Here is a 12,472-nt window from a genome sequence, read left to right on the forward strand (position 1 = left end):
TGGCTGTTTGACAGAGATTACATCACTTTATAGATCTGGCTCAATGCCACACCTTTTCAAGCAAAGCAAAGCAAATCAACAGAAATGAAAAGCCTTTTGACTTCAATGGAGATTTCATTGCTTTTTCTTTTCTTTTCAAGAGAGCTTTTAGATTGAACAGTTACAGTAATCTGCACATAAAGCTTAAATAGTTCTTGCACAGCAATAGAGGTCTTTAAAAGTTCAAGTCCACATATTGTCCAGATCCCCTCTCTCGGTCTTTACATTTACAATTAGCTTTTGTGGGGATAGATGTTTTTGTAGTATTACAGGATGTGATGTTTTTCAAATAAATCCACGACAAATTACAGAAATTAAGATGAAGATTTTGGTTTAAATTAAGAAAACAGAAGTAGCACACTGTTTTGACTTGAAGATTTATGACTATTTCTCTTACCCTGCTGTACTTATTTTACCAACCAGTATTTCTACTTCATTTTTATGGTCAATCTGCTACCTTTTCCAAAGTGATGGTGCAATCTACAGATGTTCATTTTACTAAAATGCATTTAATTTTCAGCTCTCCATTGCTTCATTTTTCAGTTGTTATTTGGCTACTGACAGAAGGCTATTGGTTCTTCTTCCTGACTACAGAGCTTGCATACAGAATGCTGCAGTGAAATATCTATCCTAAAAATTATTTTAGGCTCCAATACTGGGGAAAAGTCACATATACTCAAAGGAAGATCTCACTTTCTAAGGGATTTATAGACTTAAAATTTTATTTTACAACCAGTTTATAGAAATCGCCAAACACGGCAATCTTGTTTTGTATCTTTTAGTCTGTCCTCTTGTCCAGTGAGATTCTGTGGTTATAACCAGCACAACACAGTCTAAATATCATTTACCTGGGAGCCAATAATTAAATTTAAAGGCAGGTTCCAGTAAAAATACACTATGCCCTTTACCAATTTCAATACACTGGCCTTTCCCAGTGTTCCCCAGCCCAATACAATATATTGGGCTTTCCATATATAATAGAAGGGGGTTGATTTTAAAGGAAATTCAAAGAATTTTAAAGAAAATTCACAAATACTTTCTGTAGAAATTATTTAATTTTGTTGATTTCTCTGAAGACAAACAGAAAAAAAAGAAACAGCTCCATTTCAGCTAATGAGTTGGTACATTTTTAGAAAGCCATTTTAGTTAACTTTACTGTCTTCTTGTGTTTTCATTTTATCATCTTTCCAATGCTAAGCAACCAAAGGATATCTGCTTCTTTCCTTATGCTGCAATGCATTAAGACTTGAAAAACAAACAACAAAAAAAGAAGATAAAAGAAATAGGCAGCATTAAGATTACATGCACCATAAGGAAAGGATCTAAAAGCTGCATATTTTGATATATTAGAACGTGCAAATTCTTTTAGAAAGCAACCGGATTTTGGTTCGTGGACACCTCTAACATATGTACTTCCAATAACAGCTCAGGTCTCAATGAAAATTGCAGCGCAAACTTGAAAAAAGGCATCTAAACCGGTAACAACACAGGCGGTTTTCAGGCCGCTTGAGTATAGAAGTTTTGTTGCAGCAGCAATGGCCAGACGTTTGTTACTGGATGAGTAATCAGACAGATAGGAAGAAAGTCAGACTTCTGGCTTACTCTGACTTTTTGTCAGGAAACTACTTCGGGTGACTTATTTGTCAGGATATCTTTTGTCTTTGAATGTCTCTGCATTAGCTACTGGTTAAGTAATATTTGTAGATTTTCTTAGTAAGAAAAATAATTCAAAAGTTAGGAATTTCACAGCATAATCCAGCTGTACCCTGGTTTATAGGTTATATGTGGCATGCTATCAGTCAGCTTTATGCAACTTGTGATGTGGTTAAGAACCAATTTTACTTAATATACATTAGGAATATGCATGTTACCATAACAGCTGAGCAATAGCTTGCAGCTGAGGGACATGCTATCTTGATTATTAGCAGTTGCACCAGCATGCTTGAGAGCACATAGAAATATTGATGGCAATTCAGTAAGTAAAGGTTTTTATGGGGAGGGAGGGGGAGAGGAGAGGAAACATGTTAACGTTTCAAACTTTCATTGCTCATGTTTGTTTTCAGGTCAGTAGTAAGACCAAGGTTTTGACAACAAGACCAGGCTTTCCTTCCCTGTTCTTGTGTTTCCACTAGAGCACTGTTAAACAAAACTGATCCCAAGAGCTGAGCCCACCAGTGGATTACAGCTGGCAGCAGGACTCAAATCATCATGGGAAAAAGGAAACAAGATAGCCAAACAGCAGGGAAAGGAGAAGGAAAAGGAGATCAACGGAAAGGAAAAAAGCACCGTTATTTCCCTGCCCAGATCCCCAAAGAACAGAATGGTTACCTTGAACTAAATGGCTAGTTACTCAAACTTTAAGCAACGTCACAGAACAACTGCAGACATCCAAGGAATCACAAACTTATTTAAGCTAATTTATATCAATATATGCTGTAAAGTCAGCATATAAGAGAACAGACATCTATTTAAAATGGTTATTTAAAACTACATTTTTATTTCATTATTTTATTAATGTTCTCTTAAAATCTTAATCTGTCTTTAATGAGACTAATTTTCATCTTTTTAACAATACTATCTTGCATGCGTCAGGTTACTCCAGAGACCGTTTTGATTACTGTAACCTAATATATCTCATACAGCATTATTATCTCCAAATTATCCCCCTTCAAATCTCTTATTATGCAATCAACCACACACGAAGAAGCTACATTTGATGCAAAACCGCTCCTTTATTACCATTTGGAAGATTCAGGCTTGCAAAGTCACAGTATGACAAGGTAATGCCCAGAACTTCCAAGGACCAAAGCAGAACAAGGGAGGAATCAAGTGCACCTGCAAGTTCTAGCTGTTCAAGTGTCTGAATCACCCTCTTGGTTTCTACGCTCACTTTATTTTTCTACTTTATGCCACTGACACTGCATTTCCAATGCTAGACCCTAATCTTCCCCCCACAAACACGTACGAGTAAAAGTTATCAAATTATGTTCTCTGACGTTAAATGCATGCAAAGAATGCCTGTGTAAGGATTACTAAGGAGACTGAGACAACTTGACCTGGCAGCTTTTGGCACTCTCTTTAGTGCACATTTCAGCAAGATTATGACAACGGTTACTTCCAAGAAAATCTAGACATGTATCACAATAGGTTACTTATTCCAGCGGACAGTTCTTGTACCACAGTCCACTCTAGAAGCAAGAAAAACTCTTCAAATACATTAGCACTTGACACTACCACAGTACACCTGAAATGCAGTACAACTTGTTACTACATGTTATTTGAAGGGCACAGAGGTGACAGTAATTTACTACAGTTTCAACGCTACATGGAAACACGTCTAAATATAGCCAGTAAAGTGCACGCAGCCTTACGGTTCTCCCGTTCTGGTTCCCCCTCTTTTTTTTTTTTTAATCTTAGAAAAATAGGGACATAGATGCCAAATACCTCAAGCAGCATTAAGACTGACCACAAACACATAAAGAGCAGGTCTTTAAAACACTGACTAAAATTCTGACAGCTACTAAAGCCTTGGGCTACACTACTCCCCATTTTGCAAGTGTTCCTGTACTGTCTATCATGACAACAGAAAGTCTCAATCAAAAAACTGTTAGGGGTGGCAGGGAGAAGATGAAAGTTGAAGATAAAAACAGATATACCCAACTCACTTTTAGCACTGAATTTGTTTTCTTTGCGTGTCCTACCAGTTTTCTTCAGACAATTATCACAGACAAACCTATTGAGAAAAAAAAATTGCCAAAAACTTAGCATAAACCCATTATTGACTAGCTTAAGCCCAATGTTTGAACTTATAATTTAAATGTCAGAGTACAATGTATTTTTCTCTGGATTTGAACAGCTTGCATCTCTCCATTTTTGAGGGACTTAAAGCCTTTATGAGCCGGTTAATTCTGCCAAGCTGTTACACCTGCATTTGTGTTCTATAGTATACAAACTTACCTCCAATCAGCTTCCATTGTTTAGTAGTTAGAAAGAAACCACAGAAATCTGCATATATAAACAAATTGGTTTCATGCACATTTTCATCTGAATATATTGAAATGAGACCCCAAACACAAAAAAAATCTATTTTATTTAGAAAGGCTTTGTCCTTTTGTACTCAGTTCTTAAAAGGCAGTGACCGCATATTAAAGAGCAAAGACAGAAAGTCTTAAATATATAAACTACATTGGTCTTATTGTACAAGGGGTAAAAAACTAACAAACATCTTACCCTGAAGGCCAAATAATATCATAATGTAATACACAAATCTGGTGCATCTTCCGACCACACTCTTTGCAGTCAACAAACCTGAGAAGAAAAACCAGCAGCCGATCACTTTTGTTGTTAGGCAAGTAATTTTCCAGAATTCAGCAAGAAAGAAGGACTTTCCAACCCTCTGCTAAGAACTGAATCAACTTCAGCAGGCCCAATTTGTCAGTTTAAAAAACCATACTCATTAGAATAGCTTCAGATATACATCTATCAATCTCTTGTGCAAATAAGACATACATATAAAAAAATTGCAAAATGTACTAGTTTAAAAACGTGAAACAGGCTTTCAAGCACAACTTTTCCTGGATCTTTATCATCCTTTTCTAAGCAGAGTTCTGAGTTTTCCCAGCTTCAATGAATTCTGCTCAACAGTACCTCTACAGATTTAATTTTCAATTGTTGTTAACAACCACAAGCTAAATGGTTGCTCAACTTACTGTAAATGTAAAAACTAGTCATTCGTGAATCACTGTGCCAAGAAAACATATATTAGCTTGTCTTCGCCTGCATGGGTCTGTTGTAGTCTTTTTGTTTGTTTGTTTTGGTCAAAATAATATGTCAGAATTCTTTTTTTTGGATGGGAAAACTGTTAGAAGTTTTCCCAGTCAAGACTGCAACACTGGTTATAAAGCCAAATGCATTGGGGTGTATCTCAGCAGTCTACCTTTAAAGGTCTCGGGGAGGACCCTAGTTAGTATTTGCAAAGATGAGAAAAGGAATCAAAATGTATTATGCATCAAACTGCCAGAGAACAAAGTAGCAGTAAGATAAAGTCTTGTTTCAGTTAGTTAAGGACAGTAGGAAAAGCAGCACAGAACACTGCTAGAGTGTTCAACTTGGCTTTTACTGAACTTCCCAAGGGTGACAAATGTAAGGAAGGAGGATGGCTCTTTCAGTGGGCTAAGCACTCAGGTGGAAAAAAAAAAAAACCCATGTTTTGGAAGTCTAGCTAAACCAGAAGAGGAAAATGCAGAACTCCCCCACAGGTACTTGGGGCTTGGTGTGAAAGGCTCTGCATGCCAGAGGGCCATCTTCAGCCAGTTGTGCAGTGCCTGGCAGAACACACCTTAGGAATTACCCAAATCAACAGAACCAGAAACTGCCATTAAAACGGGCTCACATTTTCCTTTTGGATATCAATGGTAGACATCAAGTTGGTATGTTGTGCTATGAACTCTAGAGAAAGCTTCTGCAGCCTGTTAGGGCAGAGACGGGGGGAAAAAGGAAGACTTCTTTATTCACTGCCTAATTTCTGAAGTGCTGGCTAAAGGACAAGTGAAAGTGATGAGATTATCTTAAGAAAAACAACAGCCTGGTACTTACGGCTCTGGATCTAGTGTATCATTTTTCTTCTTTTCAAACTGATCCTTAGAGATGGTTCTAGAGACAAAGAGTTAATATGAAAACTCAGTGGTACCTTTGTATCAGAGGCTGAGACAATATCATGCTTTTCTGAATTGCAGCAAATGAGCAAACCTCAAGTCAGAAGAAAGCATATCAGTATTTATTTTCTATTCAGAGAAAGCAATTCAGTTCATTTTATTTTAAGCTACAGAAAATATTTTTTCCATTTCACTTTCTCTGTAAATTAAAAGCAAAATAAGAGATACCCAGGTATACACATAAATTTAAAATCATAAAGAACTAGGGAAGCTATGGTCAGTAAAGCAGCCACCTTCCAAAACAACTTGTATTCCTCAAATCTCAGAGCATCTTATTTTCTGGTCAGGTTAAAGACAAGCCATTGGTTTCATAAACAAAAGCTGTACTTCAAAAGGTGAGACATCAGGATTAGCCGAAGCCTTTCATTTGAAAAGGTAATGGATTAGTGACATTTAGTGACACAGCTTCCATTCCAACTGCCCCCCGCCCCCCCCCCATTATCTAGTATCTGCCAGTCCCTGCACCCAGTCTACGGGCAGCTCTTGAGTAGCGCAACCGGACGCAAGCGACATTGTTGGGCAGACTAACAGACCCAACACAGTAACAACTGTTAATCATCTGTTACTGTCAAAATCTCCTATTAGTAAAAAAAAAAAGTAGGCATTTCCCCACGAACACCACCGCCGCCCACAGGTTTTTAACTATCAAATCAGGCCTACGCATCATCCCTCCTCCCATTTAAAAAGGCGGCATGCAGAAGAAAGGTAGCGACTTACGTTTGAGGCTGGGAAGGGTCATCACCCAGGGTGACATTCTCCCCCTGGATTTCAGTGAAACACTTCTCACAGAAGTGATACCTGTCAGCAAGAAGGCCATATTTGGGTGAACTGGTCCAGCACAACACACAGCCACCCAAGCACGGAGCCACCAACCAGAGCAGGGCAGATCACCACGACGAAAGGGGGGGCGTTGTTGGTTGATTGATGGGTCAGTGTGGACAATGAGGAGGAACAGAGGGGAGGGGAGGGCAGGATTAGAGAACAGGGGAGGGAACAAACAGCACAGACGTAAGAGGTAAGACGCAAACACCAAGACAACACAGAGCAGAAAGCCAAGGCAAAGCACAGATTAGCATTCGGTCTCATTTTATACATTACTAACAAGTCGTCGGGCGTCAAATTCAAAATTTGGGGAAGATTAACGAAGTAGCTACCAAGCGCTACGTTTGTATAGGCTTCAAATTTAAGAATTTGGATTTGATTTGCATTACTTAGGAGAAAATGCTCTTTGATTCCAGGCTTGCGACTGATGGAGTTTCCTTTGGGTAAAAAAATAGCCTGTCAAAAAGCTTTAAGAACACATTTATAACGGATTTAAGTAATTAGAAAATATGCTGAAAGCATTTACTGATTGTCAGTAAAAACTGTAAAAGCAGAAACACTTGGTATTGAAAAAAAATCTATAAAAATATTAAATTCAAAAGTGATTTGACTATAAGATTAAATGTGACCAATTGCTCAGCTCACATTATTTAATATAAATGAAACCAAATCCATACTCTAGACAAACATTTAACAGAAATGCAATTATGGGTCAGAGTTTCCAGCCATTTATCTATATAAGTACAATATATGTATATATGTGAACAACATTAAATATTGTACATACATACAATATATTTATCAGGTACATTAAAGATGTGGAATTAAGCTTTACAAATTGAATATGAGGCTAGGTACAATTTTTGGTCACCAGACCAAGAGCCAATCCAAGTTATACTCAGCAAAACCAACACTGCAGTTTAACAAACCAAGCTGAGTAAATTGGAATACAACTCTACGAAAATACAATCTGCATTTGAAAAAAAATAAAATCAAAGTTACACGGATTTGGGATTTTTTTTTGGTGGGTTTTTTGTTTGTTTGTTTCAGATGAACTGGAACCAAAGTTGTCAGGGTCATTTTAAAAAAAAAAAAAAGAAAAAAAAAGGAGGCTAAATGTTTGGAAAGGATATGAATTCACACATGAACAAAGGTAACAAAGAGAGGCCACAGCTGTAAAATGCAGGAAGGCCACACAGGATCATCAAAATAAAGGAGCTTTATGGAGGATCAAGAGTGAGAGAGTATAAGCAGCAATGGCAGCACAGTAAAACGCAGTTTAGTACTCAAACACTAGAACCGTAAGAATGATAAGTGTAAAAGGCATCAAACGAGACTCAATGTCACAATGAACCAACAACTTAAGGGATGGAGATTAATAAATATGGCAGCTTGCCCCTTCAAACACATACTCATACACTTAAACTACTGCAATCCAGGTGACAGATCTCCAAGGCTGTGCTTTCCTGGAGACAACTAAAGCCATTTCTAGGCACTTATTGCAATGTATGGATCAGAATTTCCTCCCGCGACACACACTGGCCATCATGTCACCACTACGCGTTTTCTAAATGCTTGTGAAACACAGTGCAAGCAAGCGGGAGCGGGTCCTTCAGCAGCGCCCGATGAAGCGGGGAAAGACGTTCTGCAGAGCAATCTGCGTCCTCCCCAGGCTGGAGCCCGGTCCATGTTACCATAGCATAATTTACAAGAGCCTGAAAACTTCTGTAAACTCTGCCAGCTGGCTCAGGCTTCAAGAGCTACTCTGTCAGCCAAGAACCACTTAAACGCAGCAGCACACTGAATACTCCCCTCTACTGTGGGACTGACACAAAGAGGAAAAAGGTGTATTTTATTCTAGCTAATATAGCCCATACTGACATATCCACGTAATCATCTTACTGGCAGGGCAGCTGCAACTTTGATAGCAACCACGTGAGCTAAAATGCCATGCTCCCTGCCCAGAGGGCTGCTTGCCAGCCTACCACAAGTTAAACTGCAAGTGACTTCTCCTGGGTCAGCTCTACTAGGATTAAACTTATCACCCTCCCAAGGAAAACCACGGCTTTTGGAGCTGATAATGCAACAGTACAAGGCCAGGAGAAAACAAAAAAAAAAAAGTATTCCATTAATTTGTAATCACTGGGAAGGATAGATATATTATGGTTACTACAGAGCAATATTACAAGAGAATTTCAGGAGTGGATACTGACACTGCACATCTCATTTACACTGACTTCACTTGTCCCTCGCCCCTTACCTCTAAATTGATACTGTATCGTCCAATTAATTTAAAAAAAAAAAACAAAACCCAAAACCTAACAGGTTCAGAATTTTATATCTTTTCACACATTGTCCATGTCCTTTTTTTCTATAATGTGCTTCTTTAAATTTTTCTTCAATTAAAGAAACCCACTAATTATTTTCCTTACTAACAAGGTTGCTCATTTTAAGAGTCAGATTGGGAAGGACTGAAACACAGGACCACCCAAACACAGCAGCGTGTAGCCAGAAAAATCCATGGTCAAGGCTCCTATTAATACTTTGCTACATTTAAACAATCCCGGAAAAGGTTAACTCTGATCCATTTTCAGAATAATTTACGGGCTTTCAAAGCACTCATGAAACTCAGCAACGAGGCTGCCTTCAATATTGGATTTAAGTTACACCGCAGAAATCTAACTAGCTCCACCAGCACAGATATTTCACCCTCTGTTCACGCTGCGGCTGCAGGAAGCTCAGTCTCGCAGGGACGAGTGCTTCGGTTTGGCAGCGTGTTAAGCACGTGCTCCAGGGATCCGCGGATCCGAAGGGGAGCACAGGATTTCACATGCTGCAGAACCAAAGCCTAACGCTAGCAAGAGTCAAGCCTTAATTCATGATATTAAAATGAAGAAATAAAAATTGAAATACAGTGAAAATGAATCACCTAAAGATCATGAACATTTGTCCATAAAATAACCAAGGTGAAACAATAGCTATAACTTATTATGAATATGGACCCTCAGAAATGGAGACTTGCTTGTAATTCACTGACTTATGCATGTCACTACAAATATTCAACAAAACCCATAGAAAGCATACAATATTCTACTTATAACAGTCATAGAAAATCCAAAGAATGTACTTATTGCAACACATCAAAAATGAAAAGCTTTTCAAATGCAGACTGTTCAGGTAACTGATTCCCATTTATCAGAGAGTAACATTATAGTTCAATACCGAAGTCCAGAAAATGCTCAATCTCTGCATTAACAGGTGAATTTCCAACTGTAAGTAAGTGCATTCAAAGGAAATTCTAAATTAATAATTGGATGCTAGTACTGATATGAAATACCAATCAGTTTCCTCAACTGGATATTCATACATGAAGTATATTTTCTGAACACTTACTTTAACCTAAACTTCTGCCTTATTATGGAAGCCAAACAGTTCTATACCAAATAATTAATTTTTAATCATTGAACTGTAGTGCCAGAGTTCATTTATTCAATGGTGCCTAAATATTCTTAGTTGTAATTTAGTTATGCGATACGCTGGACTTTAAGTACATCCAATTTTGTCTGTTCAATAAATGGAAAAAGTCAAGAACATTTGACCAATTAAAGATCTGCTGGCACCACAGAATTTGTTTTGCACTAATTTGCTACTCGGTTAAGAAAAATCTAAGATTTGAAGATCACTGTCACAGGAAACAGTTAATTTGACTGTTTTACAGCAATACAGCTGATGAATAAGGGCTTTCTATGATCTGATAGTCCAAATGATGCTTAAAAATATGGTGATTGATCTTTAGAAAGATTTTGTTAAAAAACCAACCCAAAAAACCATTCATCACTCGATTTAGTTGGCCTGAAATAGAAAACCTCAACCCGCCCCCAACTCAAAACTACCCGAAATCCCCAAACCCCAATCATTTCTCAAGACATCAGGATGAACAGAAATCTACACCTGCTTCTGTTCTGCTACTGGCCTACTGACACGTACACAAATCACCTCCCTTTTGTTACTACCCTTTTAGACTAAACTCAATGTAAATGGACTATCACATTTCTAACAGGTAGGAAACTGAAATATTGCATCACCGAGTCCAGAGGAACCCCCTGCACCATCAACCCTGTACTTCTTGCTAGCAACCAACATTGCCTTCCACTGAGTAGTCCAAATGATTTAATGCTAACTTAAATAGGAAAGGTATAACTGAAAGAAAAATGACCCCTTTGTCAATTATTTTTGAAGTCACTATTCTTTTCAAATACAGTACTACCTGGATGCATATGAAAAGTATTTGAAATTTTACCCCAGAGAGTTGGTATTTAAGGGTCATTTTTTCCCCGCTTCCAGTACTGAAGTACTCTCTCTTTAAATGCATTTTAATTGCTTTATTTCTCTTCAGACTGACTGACTTCGGAGTTCACAGCAGCTGTATAAAACCTTTTATGAGAGCTCGTGAATTTGCATTCCTCCACGTCAATACTATCTGCCTCACAAAGGCCACCTAAGACCCAACATACAATGTAAGACGACCTGTTTTCACCTCCCACCCTGTGCTGCTTCAGCGAGGTGGTACACAACAGTCCTGCACCATCTTACAGCACGTTTGGTGATGTAGGGATCGCCCTGAGAGAGACTAAATGCAAGCACCGACTGTCTGAATTAGTTCTGTAACTTCAGTTAGACAACAGCCCGCTGCGCACTTCAAAGCTGGCAAGACTTTTAGACTGCCAAGCCTCTGGAAAGCAATTCATAACTTTGTTTTAAACAGGGAAGAGGAAGTTTGTGTCTTACTCCATTTATGTTTTGCATTTTTTGGGGGGGACACACACATCTAAGAAACCAAAGCCAAGTTCTAAGTTTGCTTTGTTATTATAGTACTGTTGATTTAAGCATTAAATGGAAAAGTAATATTATAATATAACAATTGTTTAATAATCATACAAACACCAAATCCTAATATTAATTAAAAAATAGTAGAAACTATTGTTTTCATAGCTTCTCATGGAGTCTCTGGGTAGTTTTCAATGCTAATTCAAAGCTAATTTAAATAGCATTAAGTACTAACTAGGAAGAGAGAATGCAAGTCTTGCAATCAATCACTGTACCCTTTACTTTGCAAATTCTGACACTAATTTGAAAACAAACCTGCATATTTTTACAATTCTCCCAGAACAAGGTAACATGATTTCTCAGAGCCTTTTTGCAGTTCTGCTCTTCTCCCTCCAGCAAGCCCTGCTACTCATTTTGTGGAAAACATGGACAACTTCACTTCCACTTAAGTGGTGCGTGGTGCAGCCTAGCTAATAGCAAGCACTTAAGTACCGTGTGTATCAAGCTGCAGTACAGGAAACTAAACGGTCACCCGCAAAAGGACAGCATACAAAGATATAAAAATAACTTTTTCCTGACTTGCTGACAAAGGAAAGAAAAAGTTAATAATCCTTCTCCTCCATATGTGCCGAGAACTCAAAGGATCTCAGTTCCTGAACAAGGGAAAAAAAAAAACCAAAGTCAAGGACTTACCTATTCTGGTAACTGTAGTAGGCAGCATCACGAGGAATAGTACACAACTGCTTGCCGTAGCAGCACAAGGTCTGTGGAGAAAACTCATACTGCAAAACAACAGTGAGAAAAGAAGCTTTAAAATATAATCTTATGTTCATCAAGTATCTATTAGGCAAACCTGACGCTTATGGGTATCATAATACATTGTTATGTTTATCACACTTTTCCAAGCTATTGTAGATATATTACCACAGCTCTCAATTTAATTACAATTATTAACTATATAAGGTAAATAGCTGACCCTCTAACCACCTACTTAATTGCAACGGACATGGGAAACAACAAAATCATTTTAATATTGCTTATGACCAAAAAAGGTGTTCTCTGAGGGAGAA

General features: G+C 38.0%; 1 protein-coding gene across 6 annotated transcripts in view; it reads right to left on the reverse strand.

Annotated features, from left to right (window-relative positions):
• Nucleotides 1-12,472, reverse strand: part of CREBBP (CREB binding protein) — a 94,678-nt gene that overhangs the window by 12,213 nt on the left and 69,993 nt on the right. For all 6 annotated transcript variants that reach the window (XM_050906331.1, XM_050906333.1, XM_050906330.1 and 3 more), the window contains 5 exons: nt 12,096-12,184; nt 6,471-6,551; nt 5,635-5,691; nt 4,270-4,347; nt 3,705-3,772 (listed from right to left, as the gene is read on the reverse strand). In XM_050906331.1, coding sequence (XP_050762288.1) covers nt 3,705-3,772; nt 4,270-4,347; nt 5,635-5,691; nt 6,471-6,551; nt 12,096-12,184 — 373 coding nt within the window. The remainder of the gene's footprint in view (nt 1-3,704; nt 3,773-4,269; nt 4,348-5,634; nt 5,692-6,470; nt 6,552-12,095; nt 12,185-12,472) is intronic.

The sequence above is a fragment of the Gymnogyps californianus genome, chromosome 15 (genome assembly GCF_018139145.2).
Source record: "Gymnogyps californianus isolate 813 chromosome 15, ASM1813914v2, whole genome shotgun sequence".
Classification (NCBI taxonomy): domain Eukaryota; kingdom Metazoa; phylum Chordata; class Aves; order Accipitriformes; family Cathartidae; genus Gymnogyps; species Gymnogyps californianus.